Source organism: Balaenoptera musculus, chromosome 1 (assembly GCF_009873245.2).
Source record: "Balaenoptera musculus isolate JJ_BM4_2016_0621 chromosome 1, mBalMus1.pri.v3, whole genome shotgun sequence".
Taxonomy (NCBI): Eukaryota; Metazoa; Chordata; class Mammalia; order Artiodactyla; family Balaenopteridae; genus Balaenoptera; species Balaenoptera musculus.
Window position 1 is genome coordinate 134,678,413 of NC_045785.1, and position 21,391 is coordinate 134,699,803.

At 38.0% G+C, this 21,391-nt stretch overlaps 1 protein-coding gene across 3 annotated transcripts in view; it reads left to right on the forward strand.

The window, feature by feature from the left end:
• The first annotated feature begins 795 nt into the window (after positions 1 to 795).
• AXDND1 (axonemal dynein light chain domain containing 1) overlaps positions 796 to 21,391 on the forward strand; it is an 82,957-nt gene continuing 62,361 nt past the window's right edge. For 2 of the 3 annotated variants that reach the window (XM_036833064.1, XM_036833081.1), the window contains exons 1-9: positions 845 to 1,009; positions 1,230 to 1,424; positions 2,883 to 3,055; positions 3,480 to 3,583; positions 6,201 to 6,321; positions 7,351 to 7,436; positions 9,538 to 9,594; positions 11,023 to 11,125; positions 12,363 to 12,484. In XM_036833064.1, the coding sequence (XP_036688959.1) occupies positions 1,346 to 1,424; positions 2,883 to 3,055; positions 3,480 to 3,583; positions 6,201 to 6,321; positions 7,351 to 7,436; positions 9,538 to 9,594; positions 11,023 to 11,125; positions 12,363 to 12,484 (845 nt within the window). In that variant the 5' untranslated portion in view covers positions 845 to 1,009; positions 1,230 to 1,345. Of the gene's footprint in view, positions 1,010 to 1,229; positions 1,425 to 2,882; positions 3,056 to 3,479; positions 3,584 to 6,200; positions 6,322 to 7,350; positions 7,437 to 9,537; positions 9,595 to 11,022; positions 11,126 to 12,362; positions 12,485 to 21,391 lie in introns of all 3 variants that reach the window. The other variant, XM_036833073.1, reaches the window with a different exon arrangement.

Consider the following 21,391-nt stretch of genomic DNA (forward strand, 5'->3'; position numbering starts at 1 on the left):
CACACCTTGTAATAAACTACTTTCCTTCATCACAACCAGGCTATGCTTTGGGCGAGCAGACCCAAGTTTGGTTGGCTAACAATCCTGGTGGTGGTAAGAGGCGGGTTCTCAGCTCCTCCGTTCTAATGTGTTTATCCCATTACCTCCTGAGAACAGGTTTTTAAGCAGTAAGACCCAACTATTTGACTTGGGTTGGCTCTGCCTGAAGTGCAGTCTCCTTACCTGCCTCCAGCCAAAAGAAGTCTGGACCTAGGAATGCCTTCCCCCTGCACGGAAAGGGAAGAGTAGGATGGGAAGGGGGGCGGGGGCGGTGCTTAATTATCCAAGGAAGACTCGATGGAAATGCCAAGGACAGGAGCAGCTTCTGCAATAATGCCTCAACTGATAGGAACACAGAGTTTTTGTTTACCCAATTTCCCCCTGAACGTGGCTTTTAGAAAAACAGAGGAAACAAAAAAAAGTGGGAGAGAGTGATGCGAGAAACTCTTGCTGAAGTCCTACCCCGCCTTTGGTCACAAGCCTCAGAAGTCTTCCCGGGACAGGGGTAGAGCGACCACAGGAACCGCTAGCGCCTGCGCACTGGCGCCGGCCTGCCGCGGAAGCGCCGGGATCCAGACACTTTCTGACTCCGTGAGAACGGCCCTATTAAACATTTTTATTCTTCATTGCTGTTGAATCTATGTTGAGATTTAAAACACATTGGATCCCCGAGAGACTCTTTCCTAGCCGCCTCTGTCCTCCGCCGGCACCGCCGAAGGCAGCCGCCATTGAGGGTTGCTAAGGCTTGGGGTCCTGGGTTTCTATGACGACACGCAGGCGTCTGGGAAAAGGTGCGGCTACAAGATGTCTGGCGGGAAGCACAGTTTACCGGTACGGGCTGCAAGTGTCGGTTTCCCATCACTTGTGATGCAGAAACGGTTCGAACTCTGCCCGACCGCGAGTCGGTGGGGTGCGTGCGCCAGGCGCTGCCTGTGGGGAGGCCGGGACGTCGAGCGAGGGGCGCCTTCAGGTGATGCCGGTGGCCGGAGGGGTGGGCCGAGCGTGTACTTCCCGACCTGGGCCCAGACTCCAGGCTTCTTAGTCGCATCAGAGGACTTTAGAGCCCAGAAGTCTCCCCAAAGAAAAGCCATGCTAGATGAATTGTAAACTCCAATTTTAACATAAACAGTTAACGGGTCTCTCTCTCTCTCTCTTTCTCTCTTTCTTTTCTCTCTCTCTCTTTCCTGCAGGTCAATGTGGCAGCCCTGCCAAATCCCAGTAATGCCGCTGATTTGTTTCTAGGTTAGCTTTCTGGAGTAATTAGTAATTTCAAATTACTAGAGAGTGATAGGAGGCATTGCTTACTATGTCGCTCCCGAAAACGCCCTCAACGTCAACACCTGAGGACAAAAATTTGAAAATCTCTGCATCCAAGGAAGAGACAGGTAAAGTTCTTCAAGGCATAAATAATCACGGCCATAGTCAGAAATCACAATACGTTCACTATTTTCCTTAATCTGAGATTTCAGGATACTTTAATTAGTTTCGTTTTTCCAATACACTTGTTTCAATAAAATCAAAAGCCATTCCTTTTATAGTGTTTTTCACTACTCTGCGTAAGGACTGTGTTTGTAAGTTTTTTCAAATGCTAATGAGTTTTATATTGTTCTAAATTCAACGTATTTTAAATACTAGTGGTTGTATGAAACAGTACCTTTTTTGGGTATTTGGTAACGAACCAATTTGTATCAGGTTTTAGTAATTCTTCTGAATGAAAGTAATTATTTGTATAAGATTTTCATTCATATATAGGTAAATGCAGATCTGTACTGGAATAAGAATCTGCTAGTGACTTCCCTGGCGGTCCAGTGGTTGACTCCGCGCTTCCATTTCAGGGGGCTCCGGTTCGATCCCTGGTCTGGGAACTAAGATCCTGCGTGCCAAAAAAAAAAAACAAAGAATCTGCTAGACTCATGCCTACCCCTCATTATGTTAAAGCTTCCTCCAACTCACCTACATCTTGTTTTTAGGGGAGATTCTGCTGAAGTCCCACCTATCTTTTTTTTTTTCCTTATCTCCTCTGATATTCTGACTCCATCCCAAACTTTCAAGAGATAGACATTTGGTAATGTGAACTTTGGAGGTTTTGATGGTGATCAAAGCATGATACATCCTTACAGAAATTAACATAAACCATTCTATGTGAGGGGCATAGATTAGTTGAGAGTTCTTTAAGAAGAGTGACAACCCAACCCTCCTTGCTGACTGCATAGGAGACCTTTTCCTATATTAGGCCTACTCCCCTACCTTTATAACTCCTCTGCCCTAGTCAAGCTGAGTAGAACACTCTTTGTACTGAGTCTTACTCCACTAATTTGCTCAGATTATTCCACTCTCTTCATTTCTAAGGATCCCAATTCTACATTTAAATCCAACTCAGATCCCTTTCACTCTATAAATATTCCAGTTTAATTTTCACCTTTGAACTTATATGGAAAAAATTACTAAATAATTTGACAGTTTTGAGGAGAGGACATTTCTTTTGTCATTTTCACATCAAAGGGAAAATAGACATTCCCATCATCTTCATGCTATCTTGGTTAGTTGATCAAGTGAAGTGAGTTTAATTTTCAACTTTGAATTTGGAATAATGGAGGTTCATCTTTGTACCTGAGTTTTTGAACTCATGTCTGATGTAAGTGTGAGTAGGGCAGACAATCTGAGTTTCTTTTTCTTGACTAGTTGATTTTCAGTGTTTTAAATATTGCTGCTATTCTTGGCAACCGGAAGCAATGTTTCTCTCTGTTAGCAACATATATATGGGATTGATGAGGTAGCCTGGGAATCTCTAATTAAATCTCAAAAAAACTACAGTAAACTTTTCTTTCCCATTATTTTCTTAGGACTTCCTAAGCTAAGGGAGAAAAAAAGTCTGGTGGATCCATCAAAACCCCTTCCTACTTCCCTTCAGAATGAGTTCATCCCTCAGGAAGTTCTACTTTCTCTGACCTATGCAGCTAATGCTGGTCCTTGTCCTGAAAACTTACTGCCTCCTAAGAAAATTAAAACCCCAAAGGTGTGTATATACATATATAAAGTACTTGGGAACATTTATCTTTTGGCATCCAGTTCATTAAGTATTTATTTAGCATATGTTATATATTCCAGATTGTCTTAAGAATATTTTAAAATTAATTTCCTAGATTGAAAACTAAAATCTTTTGCATGAATATTTTCAAGGAAATACTTGAGTATTTCCATTAACCTGTTTTTATGTGATTTACCTAAATGATCATTACTACTCTTAGCCTTGATATTTTTCTTTCACTATTGAATTGTCCTAGTTTCAGTCTTTCTCCTTGGTATTAAATAAGAATTCTGCTCTCTTTTTCCATAGAATATTCAAATGCCTTTAATGTAAATACTCAAAAATGATTAAGAATAGATTTCACTTGACTAGAGCACCCTCTGCTGTGTAGTCATGTTTTTCTTTTTCCCAGGGTACTCTTCCACGCCCTGTAGACCACGTCTGGCATAACCCTATTCGAAGAAATAAGTTCAAATATCTGATTGACCATCCTGTTTCCCTAACAGGAGCTGGAAGGTAAAGAAGGAAGATAGTTGGGTAGATGCAGATGAATAGAGTCATTATCTCATTTTGTATGATTTCCTTGGGAGGAGCAGAATCAGAAAAATTGTAAAATCATAGAATCATCGATTTTAAATCAGAGAATAAAATCATAGAATCAAGATTTCAAAGCTTGAAGTATCTCTTTTCTTGAAATAAATTTATTTATTTATTTTTGGCTGCATTGGGTCTTCGTTGCTGTGCGCGGGCTTTCTCTAGTTGTGGCGAGCGGGGGCTACTCTTCGTTGTGGTGCGCGGGCTTCTCATTGCGGTGTCTACTCTTGCTGCGGGCTCTAGGTGCACGGGCTTCAGTAGCTGTGGCACACGGGCTCAGTAGTTGTGCCTTGTGGGTTCTAGAGCGCAGGCTCGGTAGTTGTGGTGCACGGGCTTAGTTGCTCTGCGGCATGTGGGATCTTCCCAGACCAGGGCTTGAACCAGTGTCCCCTGCTTTGACAAGCAGATTCTTAACCGCTGTGCCACCAGGGAAGCCCGCTTGAAGTATCTTTAATGAACCAGAATACAATCTGAAGAGGACATGGGTCTACCTTTTTGTGTATGATTATTAACAGGATGGCAATAGGTGCTGGCTCTGTTGACTTTTCACTTGTTTTAAATTTGCTTTTGCATGCCTTCATGTACTTGCCCCCTTACTCTCCTATTCTTTGTTGTACCCTAGTAGAAGGGACAATATCAGGCAGAATGCCTTTAGGGCCTCTTTTATTTGCACATCTGAGAAGAGCTAGGTAAAATAGCTTCATGACCTGCAAAACCTTGAAAAACAAGTGCTTAATCCCTGCTTTTCCTCAAAGCGAACCCTTAACCTTTACACTGTTTTAGATCAAGTCAGCAAATTATATTTGTTGTTTTTATATCATTCCTAAAAATATCCAAAATGTCAACATTTTCCCTGTGAAGATTGTAATCTGCTAATTTTCTGTGTATGGTTCATTTATCAATTTACTCCCTCCAAAAAAAAATTTACTCCCTCCATGCTCCTTACTGAAATATCACTTAATAGTAAGTTTACAGTTACTAATACTTGGGTAGGTTATTTAGTCTTTCTGAGTTCCATTTTCTCACTTGTAAAAAGGGAATAATAGACTTGCTCCATTTTGTGTACCTTCCAGGGATATAGAAAGCACAAATGAGATAATGCAAGAGCACTTGTAAAACTATACACTGCTATGTAAATATAAGGTGTTATTACTCAGCTATGTCTCAGTGCTAGAAAAAGTGGCAGAAATTTAGGCTATTCACTTCTGTGTCCTGGGGCTTTGGTGTCATAAATATTGGTACTTTATGCCATCAGACCATGGCTATAATTATTACTATATAATAATTAGTAGTTATGAGATGTTTGAAGTACTTTAAAAAATAATTAGCTATATCTGAATGCAGCAATAAACTGACATTAAAGTTTTAATGTCAAATGACATCTGAGTTGGAATTTTTTAAAATGTGAAGATCTGTAGTGTGATAGACAGGATAATGACCTCCCTGAAATGTCCTCACTGCGGTCCTTGGAACCTGTGGATACATACCTTACATGGCAAAAGTTACCTTGATTTGGCATTGGCAAGAGACAAGAGGAGGGTGACTGTAAAGTTAATAAGTGTTAGTGATAGATATTGAGGACAAAGGATGGGACGGAATCAATTATGGATGCTGAGATTTTTGATGAGTTGAGTGGTGGTGCTAACTGACAGAATTAGTGAATATAGAAGGGTGAAAAGCGAGAATGAAGGAGAATTATTCAGTCATATCTAGAGGTAACAAATATGATAAGGTGAGATTTGATAACATTGCCAAGGGAGAAAGTGTAGGGAGAGCACAGAGGGATGAGGACAGGACGTTGTGAGCATTTCCATTTGGTAGGCAGGAGGTCACGGAGATGTTCAAGAAGGAGTAGGTAAGATGAAAGAACCAGGAGAGTCCAGTCATACAGAGGATAGAGGAGAGGAGAGTGTTTTTAAGAAGAGAGGTGATCAACCCTGGAAAATATTCCAGGAAAATAGTGGAAGATGAGAACTGATGACTTAGCTGTAGAAAGTCATCCTCAGCTTTCTGGAGAATGATTTCAGAAGAGAAATGGGAATGAAATCCGATTGCAGGGAAATTTTAAGAAGTCTGATGTTTAGCAGAAAGTGAGAGATAGATAGATCAAGGTAACTTGACAACAATGCATGGTCAAGGGAAGATTTTTAGAAGGGGAGAAGACTTGAGTTATAGACCAGGGGGAATGTTCCAAGAGAGAAGGAAATACACAGAAATTAGGATTGATGGAATGAGGTCCCCAAGGATGTGGGCAAAGATGAAATGAAGGACTTAAGTGGAGGAAATAATCCTGGGGAAGAGAATACATCTTAACATGAGGCTGAAGGAAAGGCGAATGAGAAATTTGAGATGGAGAAGAGGAAGAGTGCGGGGGGGGGCGGGGAACCCTAATGCCTCAGCCTTCTTAGTAAAGTATGAGGTAAGGAGACCAGTTTTGTGTTCCTTTTTATCCACTAGAAGGATGTGTGTGGACTTTACCCACTCTTATCCAGTAGCCAGACAAAATTTATTTTGTAAATATATTTTTCTTATCTTTCAGGGATATTTCTTTTCTGTACGATGTTAAATATGTTAAAGGAGAGACAAGGGAGAGCACAGTTTGTCCCCCACAAATAGACCGTTCATTACAACCACGTGATGGTGTCCTTGTGCCTCATAAGGTAAATAAAGTATTTGACAAATAATTTCCTCTCCCTCTCTCTACTTAAAAAAAAAATTTCCGCAAAATATAAAGCCATGTCATACTATAACAGCCTGCATTGTTTATGTTTTCATAGCACTTTCTAATTATTTCTAGAAAAGGGCATTTAGTGGGAGATGATCAAACATATCTTATTTTAAGCCATTTTCCAAGCTACAGTTATTTAATCTAGATAATACAGTGTAGGAGACTAGATTTTTTAAAAAAAGAAACCAACAGCTTAAAGTTGTAGAATTCTTGAAAGTAACACAACATTGTAAATCAACTATACTTCAGTTTAAAAAAAGGCAGAAAAAAGAATTGTAGAATTCTTACTTTTGGCTTGTTGCTAAGGTGAATTTTAAATTCCTATTGAATTTTAAAGTTGATAGATTTTTGTGTAATTAATACTAAAACCAAGATTGTTCTTTAGTTCATGGCTAATTTTTTATTTTATTTATTTATTTATTTTAACATTTATTTATTTATTTTTGGCTGTGTTGGGTCTTCATTGCTGTGCGCGGGCTTTCTCTAGTTGCGGTGAGCGGGGGCCACTCTTTGTTGCGGTGCATGGCTTCTTATTGTGGTAGCTTCTCTTGTCGCGGAGCATGGACTCTAGGTGCGTGGGCTTCAGTAGTTGTGGCACATGGGCTCAGTATTTGTGGCTTGTGGGCTCTAGAGCGCAGGCTCAGTAGTTGTGGTGCACGGGCTTAGTTGCTCCACGGCATGTGGGATCTTCCTGGACTAGGGGTCGAACCCGTGTCCCCTGCATTGGCAGGCGGATTCTTAACCACTGAGCCACCAGGGAAGCCCCATGGCTAATTTTTAAATTTATGCTCTGCTAAAAGTTTATTACTCCTTGCCATGACCCATATTACTAATATTGTTATTTCTTTAATCAAAAACTCGTAATAAATATTATCTGTTTGGTATAGGAATTAGGATTTGTGAAACTCAATTTTTTTCATCTGCTTGTTTTTATTCTTGTTGTTCTTTCTTTCTTTTTAAGCCAAAGAAACTATCAGATACTTTGATTCCTGAAGAATTTCATATTGTGTCAAATACAGGAGTTTCAGGTTTGGAGTGTTATGATGAGTGAGTACTGTGGTATATACTGAATATCTGACAAGTTGAACTGTTTCCTACTTCCCAGACATAGAGGAACCTGAGCAGTTCACTCATGTTCCCAGGCAATATCTACAGTGAAATGAGTAAACATCTGGCTTACCATCCTAATACAATTTAAGAAAGGTATCAAAAACTAATGAAAACAGTCTTACTTAAAAAAGTTTGGAGCAACAAGAATTTACTGTATAGCACAGGGAACTGTGCTATTACAGGATATTGAATATCTTGTAATAATCTATAATGGAAAAAAATCTGAAAAAAAAATATAACTGAATCATTTTGCTGTACACCTAAAACTAACATAATATTGTAGATCAATTATATTTCAATTTAAAAAAAGAGTTTGAGATTTTAGTTTAGATTAAATTGTTCTCTGTCTTTTCCTACTGTTTAATTTTGAATTAAAAAAAAAAGATCTTTGTTCTGAATGCTTGCTATACCTCTTTGGGAATGGTTTTGAGCAATGCCAAAGGAAAGTAGCCCTCTAAGTTGGAATCTCATAATGCACACTCTAGGGCTTAGCTCCAGACTTCAGACTAGTCATTTCAAGTTTTCTTTGATTCCTGCTAATGGGATTGAAAATGGGATCTTGCTTTTATTTTCTGAAACAACACTTGAATGTTTCATAGTTTAAAAAACTAGAACTTTGGACTAGGTTTTATAGTAAAATATCCAGAAGCTGTCACTCTTTTTACCTTATCCAGTACATATGTTAAACGTCATTTCCTTATGATGGTGGGTTTTAGAACAATATTTTGCCAAAGGGAACTAAATGGAACTCATTTTGGGGGTAACTTTTAATTCTTATATAATTTCAAAATTATAAAGAAGTTACAAAAATGGGACAGGGAACTCCTGTATACCCTCTATCCTGACTCACTGAGTGTTTACATTTTGCCTCATTTGCTTTAATACACACACACACACTTAAACTATTCAAGAGTAAGTTGGAGGCCCTCATGACCCTTTGCCACCAAATACTTTAGTGTGTATTTCCTTGTAACCCACTACTTATAGATCTTTTTGATGACTTTTTTAGCTCTGTCATTCTTGTATATATTAGTTGCCGTTTTACAATATAGACTCATAGATTTGTTTTTTTCACTGACTTATAATTCTTTGCTATCGTTGATGTTCAGATTTTTCCTGATTTTGCTAATGCCAGATCCTTTGAGCTGGCTCTTGTGTTCTTTAGGCATGTCCCCATCATTCTTTGAATGTTCTCTTATTTTCTGGCTCAATGAGATTTTCAGGTTCATCTTGTATTTCCCAACTCCAGCTTTGGAGTGAGCTATGAGTCACTTCTCCACGGAGTACTGTTTTCCTTTTAGTGGAGAAGGGTTCTTAGAAACCAAGATCTGGGTGCTAGGTGTACTCATTGCTCCTGGGGTGTCATTGCTTCTAGTCCCGCTCACATACTCATTTTTGAAACTTTATTTTGAGTCTTTATATTCTCTGGATATTTTTCACTAATCTAAACTCTGAAAGTGGACCTTATTAACGAACTGTGTTCCAGTAGGGGGCAGAACCAAAGGAGATGTTTTTTAACTAGGGGAAGAAAAAAGATATATAAATAATAATGAATTTGAAGAATTACCATGAGGTTCTCATTGTGATATCCATTTAGGTATAAGCAAGTACTTCCAGAGGACAGATATACATGCAGGGCATCAGGAAAATTGGGTTCTAGTTTCATCTCTGCTTATTAGTTTTATAACCTGTTTAGTCACTTAACTTTGTTGACTTTAGTGTTCTTAAAACATTCTTCCACCTTTGAAATGTCATTTTTTTAAATGAATCAAAGAAATTTTTGTATTGTGATACATTGAGGTACGTGATTAAAGCTCTTTTACTTAAAACTTTTAAAAATATGATAAGTATCGTTATATCTGTGTCTGTAGATGTCTAAGGCTATTCAAGTATCCTCTTGTGTGTAAAACGATGGACCTTTCTGATTGTCTCCAAGCTTCTCAGTTCTGTGAGGTCTTAAGTTTTTCATGTGCTGTTATGTGATAAATAGGCCAGACAGTTTTCTTACAATAATATTTACCTGTCTTAATTATTTCAGCAAATATACTACTCTCCTCACAGATAGTGAAAATAGACTATTGCTCTTCCCATCCATGTAAGTAGTTTATTTTTAAGAGTGTTTCTAAGAAAGAATAACTATATACACATATTTTCCTTTTTATTGGTACTTTATTACACAAAAATATTAAAATTACTGCAGAAAGCCGAGACAATAATTGCCTACAATTCTATCATTTAAGCAGTGTTTTCATTTGTCCAACTGCATATTGATTTTTTACATATTTATAATAATATCAAAGTGCTAAAAACACTTTTTTTTAACCATTTTAAATGGTTTTTTTTGGTTTGTTTTTACATTTTATTTTATTGTGGTAAGAATACTTAACATGAGATCTACCGTCTTAATAAAATTGTAAGTGTGCAATACAATACTGTAATTATAGGCACAGTGTTTTACAGCAGAACTGTAGAACCTTGCATAACTGAAATATTATGCCCATTGATTAGCAACTTTCCATTTCCTTCTCCCCTCAGCCCCTGCAAACCACCATTCCACTTTCTGATTCTATGAGTTTGACTATTTTAGATACCCCATGTAAGTGGATTCACACAGTATTTGTTTTTCTGTGACTGGCTTATTTCACTTAGCATAATGTCCTCTAGGGACATTCATGTTGTTGCATATTGCAGAATTTCCTTCTTTTTTTAAGGCTGAACGATATTCCAGTGTGTGTGTATGTATGTGTGTGTGTGTGTGTATACATATATATATATGTATACACACACACACCACATTTTCTTTATCCATTAATCGATGGACATTTAGGTTGTTTCCACATCTTGGCTATTGTGAATACTGCGTCAATGAACATGGGAGTGTTAATATCTCTTCAAGATCCTTTTTTTTTTTTTTTTCTGGCCACACCATGTGGCATGCAGTATCATAGTCCCCTAACCAGGGATCAAACCTGTGCCCCCTGCAGTGGAAGCATGGATTCTTAACCACTGGACTGCCGGGGCAATCCCTCTCTTCGAGATCCTGATTTGAAGTGGGATTGCTGGATCATATATAAAATACTTTTATATTCTAAATTTATCCATTAGTGTTTCTCCATTTTGCTATAGGCTTTTTTTCTTATCTATCCCTTGTCTCTTTTCTTTTGTATTGTGAAGTAGTGGATCTTAGCAGCTTGGTGTTTATTACTCCACATTTTTCTGTGTTCTTACAATCTTACACAGTAGGGGTATAGAGTTTTTGGGAGGTGGAACATTATTTTCTTTTATGAAAAAGAGGATCAGACTATTTGCATTTTTGTTGGTTTTTGTTTTGTTTTTGTATTTTGTTTTACTGTATTATTGATATCCCACTAGATTAGTATTGTACATATAGGTATAACGCTTTAAAATACCATTAATATTCCATAGTATGTACATTTTCTTTATACATATTATGTTCCTTTTGCCATCTGAGCATGACCTATTGTAACACTAATTATATATGTCTACCATCTTAATCTTTTAGGAAACCTAATAAAAGAGTAGAAGTGGTCCAGCTGAATGATGTGATGGATACTATGCTAGAGAGGGCTGGTGTGGAAAATCAGGCATATACAGGGCCAACCAAGGTAATTGCAAAGATCAATGTAAACCAGTGGTTAAGAGCATGCACTCTGGAGGTAGAATGCCTGGATTGGACTCCTGACCCTGCCGTTTATTAGCTGATGACCTTGGGCAGGTCATTTAGTGTATTTGTATCTTGATTTCCTCATCTGTAAATTACAGATAATAATATTATTTACCTCATAGGGTTGTTGTAGAGATTAAATGACATAATGAATGTAGATTGCTTAAGACAGTGCTTGGCATGTGGTAAACATTGTATAATTAATTTTTAGTCATTATTATTGTATTTAATTGAATATAAGGCACCACTGATTATAAGACCCTTATTATTTTATGTACCACTAAAAACACTGCCAATTAAACCATGCTTTCTTATCACTTATAATTTTTATTTTGCACCTAATGAAAGAGCTCTTTCAGTCTTACATAGTTACAGATTTTTTTTCTTTATGGGGCTATTTCTCTTTTGTTTTATAAATTTTTATTTTTATAGAATTTGAAACTTATAGACAAGTTCAATATAAGGCACTCCTATGTAACCTTTACCCAGGTTTGCTAATTGTTTACACTGTGGCCTATTTGCTTTATCATTCTCTTTCCCTCTCTATGTATCTCTATGTGTATGGTTTTTTTCTGAACCATTTTAGAGTAAGCTGGCAACCTCATGCCTCTTTATCACCAAACGTTTTAGGGTATATTTCCTATAAATAAGGACAATCTCTTATATATCCATAATATAGTTATCAAAATCAGGAAATTTAACATTGATATGATAGTATTATCTAATATAGTTCATATTCAAGTTTCAAATTTTATTAATTGTCCCTGTAATGGCTTTTATAGCTATTTTCCCCTCCATTTTGGGATCCCAGGATCACACAGTGCTTTTAGTTGTCATGTTCCTTTAGACAGCTGTAACCTGAAACTGTTCTTTGTTTTTCTTGACCTCAATATCTCAATATGATGTGTACTTATTCAATTCAGGTTTTGTATTTTTGGCAGGTATAACATAGTGATGATATTGTGACTTTCTCAGTGCATCATATAAAGACGTGCATGATTAGACATAGATTTTTTTTAAATGTATCATTTTTTATATATGTTTATAAAGGAAAATGTAAGTGAACAAATTAATTAAGGTATTTCTAAAACTTATTCACATTGAGTGCTTACCTCCTAAGATGTTTTTTCCTGGCAAGACTGTGATAAATACTGATTATCTTACTTATCTTTTGCCAGATGCACAAACTACTTCATATATTAAAGAAGGAACAGACCATTTATAATACAGTATTTCATGAACTTATTCGACAAGTCAGTGTGGACTGTGCAGATAGAGGAGAACTACTATCCAAAATCAGGTTAGAGCTGTTATTGGAGTACTCCAGTTTCCTCCTGAATTTTATATTAGAATTATATTTATATCTGCTTTTAAGAAAATCACAGAAGTAACTTCTCTACTCTATTGATAATAAGGGACCTAAGTGCATTTCTATTATATTTTCTATAGTAAAAATATATTGATTGAGAACTTCCTTAAGGTGATTTCTGTTTGGATGTTTGACACCATATTCTTTTATGATTGGGAGTGAAGTGTCTCTTAGGCCTGTTACTGTAGAAGGAGGGTTTCATATGAAACAGAGGTTCATAATAACCATTTTTTATAGAGGGAAGAATAACTGACAGATTGGTTATAAGCTGAATAAGACTCAGATTACACAGAAATAGGGCTACTGCAGTAATTATTTTTGGTTGACACTATAAATATCTTTGGATGTAGCCATCTGACATTTTTCAGTTATTGTTATTTTTATTTTTTCCAATATTTTATTAAGGGAATTTCCAAATACCCACATAAAAATTGAAAGAATTTTGCTGTGAGCACACATATATCTAGATTCTGCCATTAACATTATACTGTTCTCACTTTATTGCTTGTCTGTCCATCTAGCCATGCTTCTATTTATCCACCAACTTCATGTACTTCAAAGTAAAATGCAGACATCAGTGTATTTCCTTCAAATACTTCAGCATGTACATCATTAATCAGAGTTCATTATTTATTTGCCTTTTTTTCCGTTTTAAGTAAAATTTACATATAATAAAGTGAACAAATCTTGTCTGCATTTGTTGACTTTTGACAGATACATACACTTAAATAACCCAAACCCTTATCAAGATATAGGGTATTATGGTCACCTCACAAAGTTCCTTAATGCTCTTTCCCTGGAAATGCCCACCCCTGCTTCTCCAGAAGTTCTGACTTCTTTGAATCTTAGATTAGTTTTGCCTATTTAGGAACTTCATACAAATGGGATCATACAGTATATACTCTTTTATGTAAGGCTTCTTTCACAGAGCATGCTTTTGAAATTCATCCACATTGTGCATATATGGGCTGTTTGTTCTTTTTTATTGCTGAGTGGTATTCCATTGTATGAATGGAACAAAAAGCAGTTTATCTGTTTTCCTATTGATGGGCACTGTTTCCAGTTTGGGGCTATTACGAATAAAGCTACTGTGAACATTCTTGTAAGAATCTTTCTGTGAACATATGCTTTCATTTCTTGGGTAAATATGTAGGAACGGGATTGCTACTTCATAAGTTTGTTTTTTTTAATTTTTTCAAAAATTGTTTATTTTTATACAAATTTTAAAGATTACTTTCCATTTACACTTATTAAAAAATATTGGCTATATTCCCCATGTTGTACAAAACATCATAAAGTAAGTTTAAGTTTATCTATTTATTGGCCATGCCTCATTGCATGCGGGATCTTAATTCCCCAACCAGGGATCGGACCTGTGCCCCCTGCAGTGGAAGCACAGAGTCTTTACCATTGTACCGCCAGGGAAGTCCTGATTTAAGTTTATTCTTATAAGAAATTATCAAGGGGTGAAGTCAAGATGGCGGTGTGGGAAGATGTGGAGTTAGCATCTCCCCACAACTAGGGTGCCTGCTGCTGGTGGAGGACTCTGATACCCAAGGAGACGGGAGGAACCCCAAAGTGAACTGGTAGGACATGGGGGGACTGAGGGGGGAGGAGAAGTGGAGACCAGACAGGATCAGTGACCCTGAGGCAGGGGAGATCAGGAGAGGCAGGCGGGAGGGGACCTCCCAGACTGGAGGAGCAGGAGAGGAGAGGAGGGCGTTTGCCCCACCCACTCAAGCCCAGGAAGCCTGCTGGGCTCCCAGGTGAGGTCCCCTGCCCTCTGAGACCAGGGGTGGGGGGCACGCCTGGGCCCCGTCTGTTCTTTGAGCCTAAGCCCCACCCCCGACAACCCCCAGGGCCTTTTCCAGCCCTGTGGGTCCTGAGCATTGGCCCCGCCCACCGCCCAAAGCTCACCCTTGCTTAGGCCCTGCCCTCCACAGCCAAGGCCTTCCTTTTTTTTACTATTTACTATCCCTCCTCCCCTTTTTTACTATTGTGGTACTGATGTACCTTCTGGTTGTTGATTCACCTATATTTTAATTGTTATATTCTTTCTAACATATCTGTTAGTTTCCTGGTCTAATTTTATTTTTTACTTTGTTATTGTTAGTTTTTGGTTTGTTTTGCTACCCCATGCGGCTTGCGGGATCTTGGTTCATGAGCCAGAAGTTGGGCTGAAGCTCCTGCGGTGGGAGCTCCAAGTCTGAACCACTGGACTAACAGAGAACCTCAGACCCCAGGGAATATTCATCAGAGTCAGGTCTCATGGAGTTCCTCATCTCAGCACCAAGACGCAGCTCTACCCAATAGCCTACAAACTCCAGTGTTGGAAGCCTCAAGCCATACAACCAGTAAGACAGGAACACAATCCCACTCATAAAAAAAAAAAAAAAATGTGATGGCAAAAAAATATGTTACAGATGAAGGAGCAAGTTAAAAACCTAGAAGACCAAATAAATGAAGAGGAAATAGGCAATATACCTGAAAAAGAATTCAGAGTAATGATAGTAAAGATGATCCAGAATCTCGGAAATAGAATGGAAGCATGGATTGAGAAAATACAAGAGATGTTTAACAAAGAACTAGAAGAACTAAAGAACAAACAAGGATGAACAACACAATAACTGAAATGAAAAATACACTAGAAGGAATCAATAACAGGATAACTGAGGCAGAAGAACGGATAAGTGAGCTGGAAGACAAAATGGTAGAAATAACTACCGAGGAGCAGAATAAAGAAAAAAGAATGAAAAGAATTGAAGACAATCTGAGAGACCTCTGGGACAACACTAAACGCACCAGCATTCAAGTTATAGGGGTCCCAGAAGAAGAGAAAAAGAAAGTGTCTGAGAAAATATTTGAAGAGATTATAGTCGAAAACTTCCCTAACATGGGAAAGGAAATAGTCACCCAGGTCCAGGAAGCACAGAGAGTCCCATACAGGATAAACCCTAGGAAAAAAACACCAAGACACATATTAATCAAACTAACAAAAATTAAATTCAAAGAAAAAATATTAAAAGCAGCAAGGGAAAAACAAAAAATAACATACAAAGGAATCCCCATAAGGTTATCAGCTGATTTTTCAGCGGAAACTCTGCAGGCCAGAAGGGGGTGTCAGGATATACTTAAAGTGATGAAAGAGAAAAACCTACAACCAAGATTACTCTACCCAGCAAGGATCTCATTCAGATTTGCTGGAGAAGTCAAAAGCTTTTCAGACAAGCAAAAGCTAAGAGAATTCAGCACCACCAAACCAGCTTTAAAACAAATGCTAAAGAAACTTCTCTAGGCAGGAAACACAAGAGAAGAAAAAGACCCACAAAAACAAACCGAAAACAATTAAGAAAATGGTAATGGGAACATACATATTGGTAATAACCTTGAATGTAAATGGATTAAATGCCCCAACCAAAAGACACAGACTGGCTGAATAAATGCAAAAATAAGAGCCATATATATGCTGTCTACAAGAGACCCACTTCAGACCTAGGGACACATACAGACTGAAAGTGAAGGGATGGAAAAAGATATTCCATGCAAATGGAAATCAAAAGAAAGCTGGAGTAGCAATACTCGTATCAGATAAAATAGACTTTAAAATAAAGACTGTTACAAGAGACAAGGAGGGACACTACACAATGATCAAAGGATCAATCCAAGAAGAAGATATAACAATTATCAATGTTTATGCACCCAACATAGGAGCACCTCAATACATAAGGCAAATGCTAACAACCATGAAAGGAGGAATCGACAGTAACACAATAATAGTAGGGGACTTTAACACCCCACTTACACCAATGGACAGATCATCCAAGCAGAAAATAAATAAGGAAACACAAGCTTTAAATGATACAATAGACCAGATAGATTTAATTGATATTTATAGAACATTCCACCCAAAAGTGCAGAGTACACTTTCTTCTCAAGTGCACATGAAACATTCTCCAGAATAGATCACATCTTGGGACACAAATCAAGCCTTGGAAAATTTAAGAAGACTGAAATCGTATCAAGCATCTTTTCTAACCACAGCACTATGAGATTGGAAATCAATTACAGGAAAGAAACTGTAAAAAACACAAATACATGGAGGCTAAACAGTGCGCTACTAAATAACCAAGAGATCACTGAAGAAATCAAAGAAGAAATTAAAAAATACATAGAAACAAATGACAACAAAAACACGACGACCCAAAACCTATGGGATGCAGAAGAAGCAGTTCTAAGAGGGAAGAATCAATCTCACCTCAAGAAACAAGAAAAATCTCAAGTAAACAATCTAACCCTACCCTTAAAACAACTAGAGAAAGAAGAACAAAGAAAACCCAAAGTCAGTAGAAGGAAAGGAATCATAAAGATCAGAGCAGAAATAAATAAAATAGAAACGAAGAAAACAATAGCAAAGAGCAATAAAACTAAAAGCTGGTCCTTTGAGAAGATAAACAAAATTGATAAACCCTTAGCCAGACTCATCAAGAAAAAAAGGGAGAGGACGCAAAGCAATAATATTAGAAATGAAAAAGGAGAAATCACAACTGACACTGCAGAAATAAAGGATTATAAGAGACTACTCCAAATAAGTGTATGCCAATAAAATGGACAACCACGAAGAAATGGACAAATTCTTGGAAAGGTACAATTTTCCAAGACTGAACCAGGAAGAATTAGAAAATATAAACAGACCTATCACAAGTAATGAAACCATAATTTAAAATATTCCAACAAACAAAAATCCAGGACCAGTTGGCTTCACAGGTGAATTCTATCAAACATTTAGAGAAGAGCTGACACCGATCCTTCTCAAACTCTTCCAAAAAATTGCAGAGGGAGAAACACTCCCAAATTCATTCTACGAAGCCACCATCACCCTGATACCAAAACCAGACAAAGATACCACAAAAAAAGAAAATTATAGACCAATATCACTGATGAACAGATGCAAAAATCCTGAACAAAATACTAGCAAACAGGGCTTCCCTGGTGGTGCAGTAGTTGAGAATCTGCCTGCCAATACAGGGGACACGGGTTCGAGCCCTGGTCTGGGAAGATCCCACATGCCGCGGAGCAACTGGGCCCGTGAGCCACAATTGCTGAGCCTGCACGTCTGGAGCCTGTGCTCCGCAACAAGAGAGGCCGCAATAGTGAGAGGCCCGTGCACTGCGATGAAGAGTGGCCCCCGCTTGCCACAACTAGAGAAAGGCCTCGCACAGAAACGAAGACCCAACACAGCCATAAATAAATAAATAAATAGAACTCAATTATTCTATACCCCAAACGAAAACAAATCTATAAAAAAAAATACTAGCAAACAGAATCCAACAGCATATTAAAAGGATCATACACCATGATCAAGTAGGATTTATCCCAGGGATGCAAGGATTCTTTAATATATGCAAATCAATCAATGTGATACACCACATTAACAAATTAAGGAATAAAAACCATATGATCATCTCAATAGATGCAGAAAAAGCTTTTGACAAAATTCAACACCCATTTATGATAAAAATTCTCCAGAAAATGGGCATAGAGGGAACCTACCTCAACATAATAAAGGCCATATATGAGAAACCCACAACAAGCATCATACTCAATGGTGAAAAACTGAAAGCATGTCCACTAAGATCAGGAACAAGACAAGGATGACCACTCTTGCCACTCTTATTCAACATAGTTCTGGAAGTCCTAGCCACAGCAATCAGAGAAGAAAAAGAAATAAAAGGAATACAAATTGGAAAAGAAGAAGTAAAACTGTCACTCTTTGCCGATGATATGATACTATACATAGAAAATCCTAAAGATGGCACCAGAAAACTACTAGAACTAATCAATGAATTTGGTAAAGTTGCAGGATACAAAATTAATGCATGGAAATCTCTGGCTTTCCTATACACCGACAACAAAAAATCAGAAAGAATAATTAAGGAAACACTCCCGTTTACCATTGCAACGAAAAGAATAAAGTACCTAGGAATAAACCTACCTAAGGTGGAGAAACACTTGTACTCAGAAAACTATAAAACTCCGATGAAAGAAATCAAAGATGACATAAACAGTTGGAGAAATATACCATGTTCTTGGATTGGAAGAATCAATATTGTGAAAATGACTGTACTACCCAAAGCAATCTACAGATTCAGTGCAGTCCCTGTCAAACTACCAATGGCATTCTTCACAGAGTTAGAACAAAAATCTCTTACAATTTGTATAGAAACACAAAAGACCCCAAATAGCCAAGGCAATCTTGGGAAAGAAAAACAGATTTGGAGGAATCAAGCTCCCTGATTTCAAACTGTACCACAACGCTACAGTAATCAAGACAGTGTGGTACTGGCACAAAAACAGAAATATAGATCAATGGTACAGGATAGAATGCCCAGAAATAAACCCACACACATATGGGCACCTAATTTACGACAAAGGAGGCAAGAACTTACAATGGAGAAAAGATAGCCTCTTCAATAAGTGGTGCTGGGAAAACTGGACAGCTACATGTAAAAGAATGAAATTAGAACACTACCTGACACCATACACAAAAATAAACTCCAAATGGATTAAAGACTTAAATGTAAGACCAGACAGTGTAAAACTCTTAGAGGAAGACATAGGAAAAACGCTCTTTGACATAAACCACAGCAAGATCTTTTTTGACCCACCTCCTAGAGTAATGGAAATAAAAACAAAAACAAATGGCACTTAATTAAACTTAAAAGCTTTTGCACAGCAAAGGAAACCATAACCAAACAAAAAGATGACCCTCAGAATGGGAGAAAATATTTGCAAATGAAACAACAGACAAAGGATTAATCTCCAAAATATACAAATAGCTCATGGAGCTCAATATCAAAAAAACAAACAATCCAGTTAAAAAATGGACGGAAGATCTAAATAGACATTTAACCAAGGAAGACATACAGATGGCCAAGAGGCACATGAAAAGATGCTCAACATCACTAATTATTAGAGAAAGGCAAATCAAAACTACAATGAGGTATCACCTCGTACCAGTCAGAATGACCATTATCAAAAAATCTAGAAATAATAAATGCTGGAAAGGGTGTGGTGAAAAGGGAACCCTCCTGCACTGTTGGTAGGAATGTGAATTGATACAACCACTATGGAAAACAGTATGGAGGTTCCTTAAAAAACTAAAAATAGAACTACCATATGACCCAGTAATCCCACTAGTTGGGCATATACCCTGAGAAAACCATAATTCAAAAAGAGACATGTACCACGACGTTCATTGCAGCACTATTTACAATAGCCAGGACATGGAACCAACTGAAATGTCTATCAACAGATGAATGGATAAAGAAGTTGTGGCACATATATAGTGGAATATTACTCAGCCATAAAAAGAAATGAAATTGAGTTATTTGTAGTGAGGTGGATGGACCTAGAGTCTCTTGCACAGAGTGAAGTAAGTCAGTAAGTGAAAAACAAATACTGTACGCTAACACATATATATGGAATCTCAAAAAAAAAAAAGTACTGATGAACCTAGTTGCAGGGCAGGAATAAAGAGGTAGACATAGAGAATGGACTTGAGGACATGGGGTGGGAGGGTGAAGCTGGGATGAAGTGAGAGTAGCATCGATATATATACACTACCAAATGTAAAATAGTTGACTGGTGGGAAGCAGCAGCACAGCACAGGGAGATCGACTCAGTGCTTTGTGATGACCTAGAGGGGTAGGATAGGGAGGATGGGAGGGAGGCTCAAGAAGCGGGGGATATAGGGACGTGTGTATGCATATGGCTGATTCACTTTGTTGTGCAACAAAAACTAACACAGTATTGTGAAGCAGTTATACTCCAATAAAGATCTATTAGAAATATATATATATATGAAAAAAAAGGGGGGATAATCATATCATACTTTTCCCTAAAGTGTTTGTACCATTATATACTCCTGCTAACAGTGTGTGAGAGTTCTGGTTGCTCCATATTTTTGCCAACATTTAGTTATGTAGTTCTTTTTAATTTTGGACATTATGGTGGATGTATAATAGTATGTTATTATGCTTTTAACCTACATTTCCCTGCCAAATCTTTTTTTTTTCTTTTAAGATTTATTTATTTATTTATTTTTGGCTGTGTCAGGTCTTTTTTTTTTTTTTTTTTTTTTTTTTTTTTTTTTTAATCTTTTTTAATTTATTTATTTATTTTTATATTTATTTTTGGCTGTGTTGGGTCTTCGTTTCTGTGCGAGGGCTTTCTCTAGTTGCGGCAAGCGGGGGCCACTCTTCATCGCGGTGCGCGGGCCTCTCACTGTCGCGGCCTCTCTTGTTGCGGAGCACAGGCTCCAGACGCGCAGGCTCAGTAGTTGTGGCTCACGGGCTTAGTTGCTCCGCGGCATGTGGGATCTTCCCAGACCAGGGCTCGAACCCGTGTCCCCTGCATTAGCAGGCAGATTCTCAACCACTGCGCCACCAGGGAAGCCCTGTGTCAGGTCTTAGTTGCAGCACGTGGGATCTTTTTTGTTGAGGCATGTGGATCTTTTGTTGCGGTGCATGGGCTCTTTGTTGTGATGTGTGGGCTTCTCTCTAGTTGTGACATGTGGGTTTTTTTTTTTCTCTTCTTTAGTTGTGGTGTGCAGGTCCAGGGCAGGTGGGCTCTGTAGTTGTGGTGCGCGGGTTCCAGAACGCATGGGCTCTGTAATTTGTGGCATGCAGTCTCTCTAGTTGAGGCATGCAAGCTCAGTAGTTGTAGCACACAGGCTTAGTTGCCCCGTGGCATATGGCATGTTAGTTCCCTGACCAGGGATCGAACCCACGTCCCCTGCATTGCAAGGCAGATTATTTACCACTGGACCATCAGGGAAGT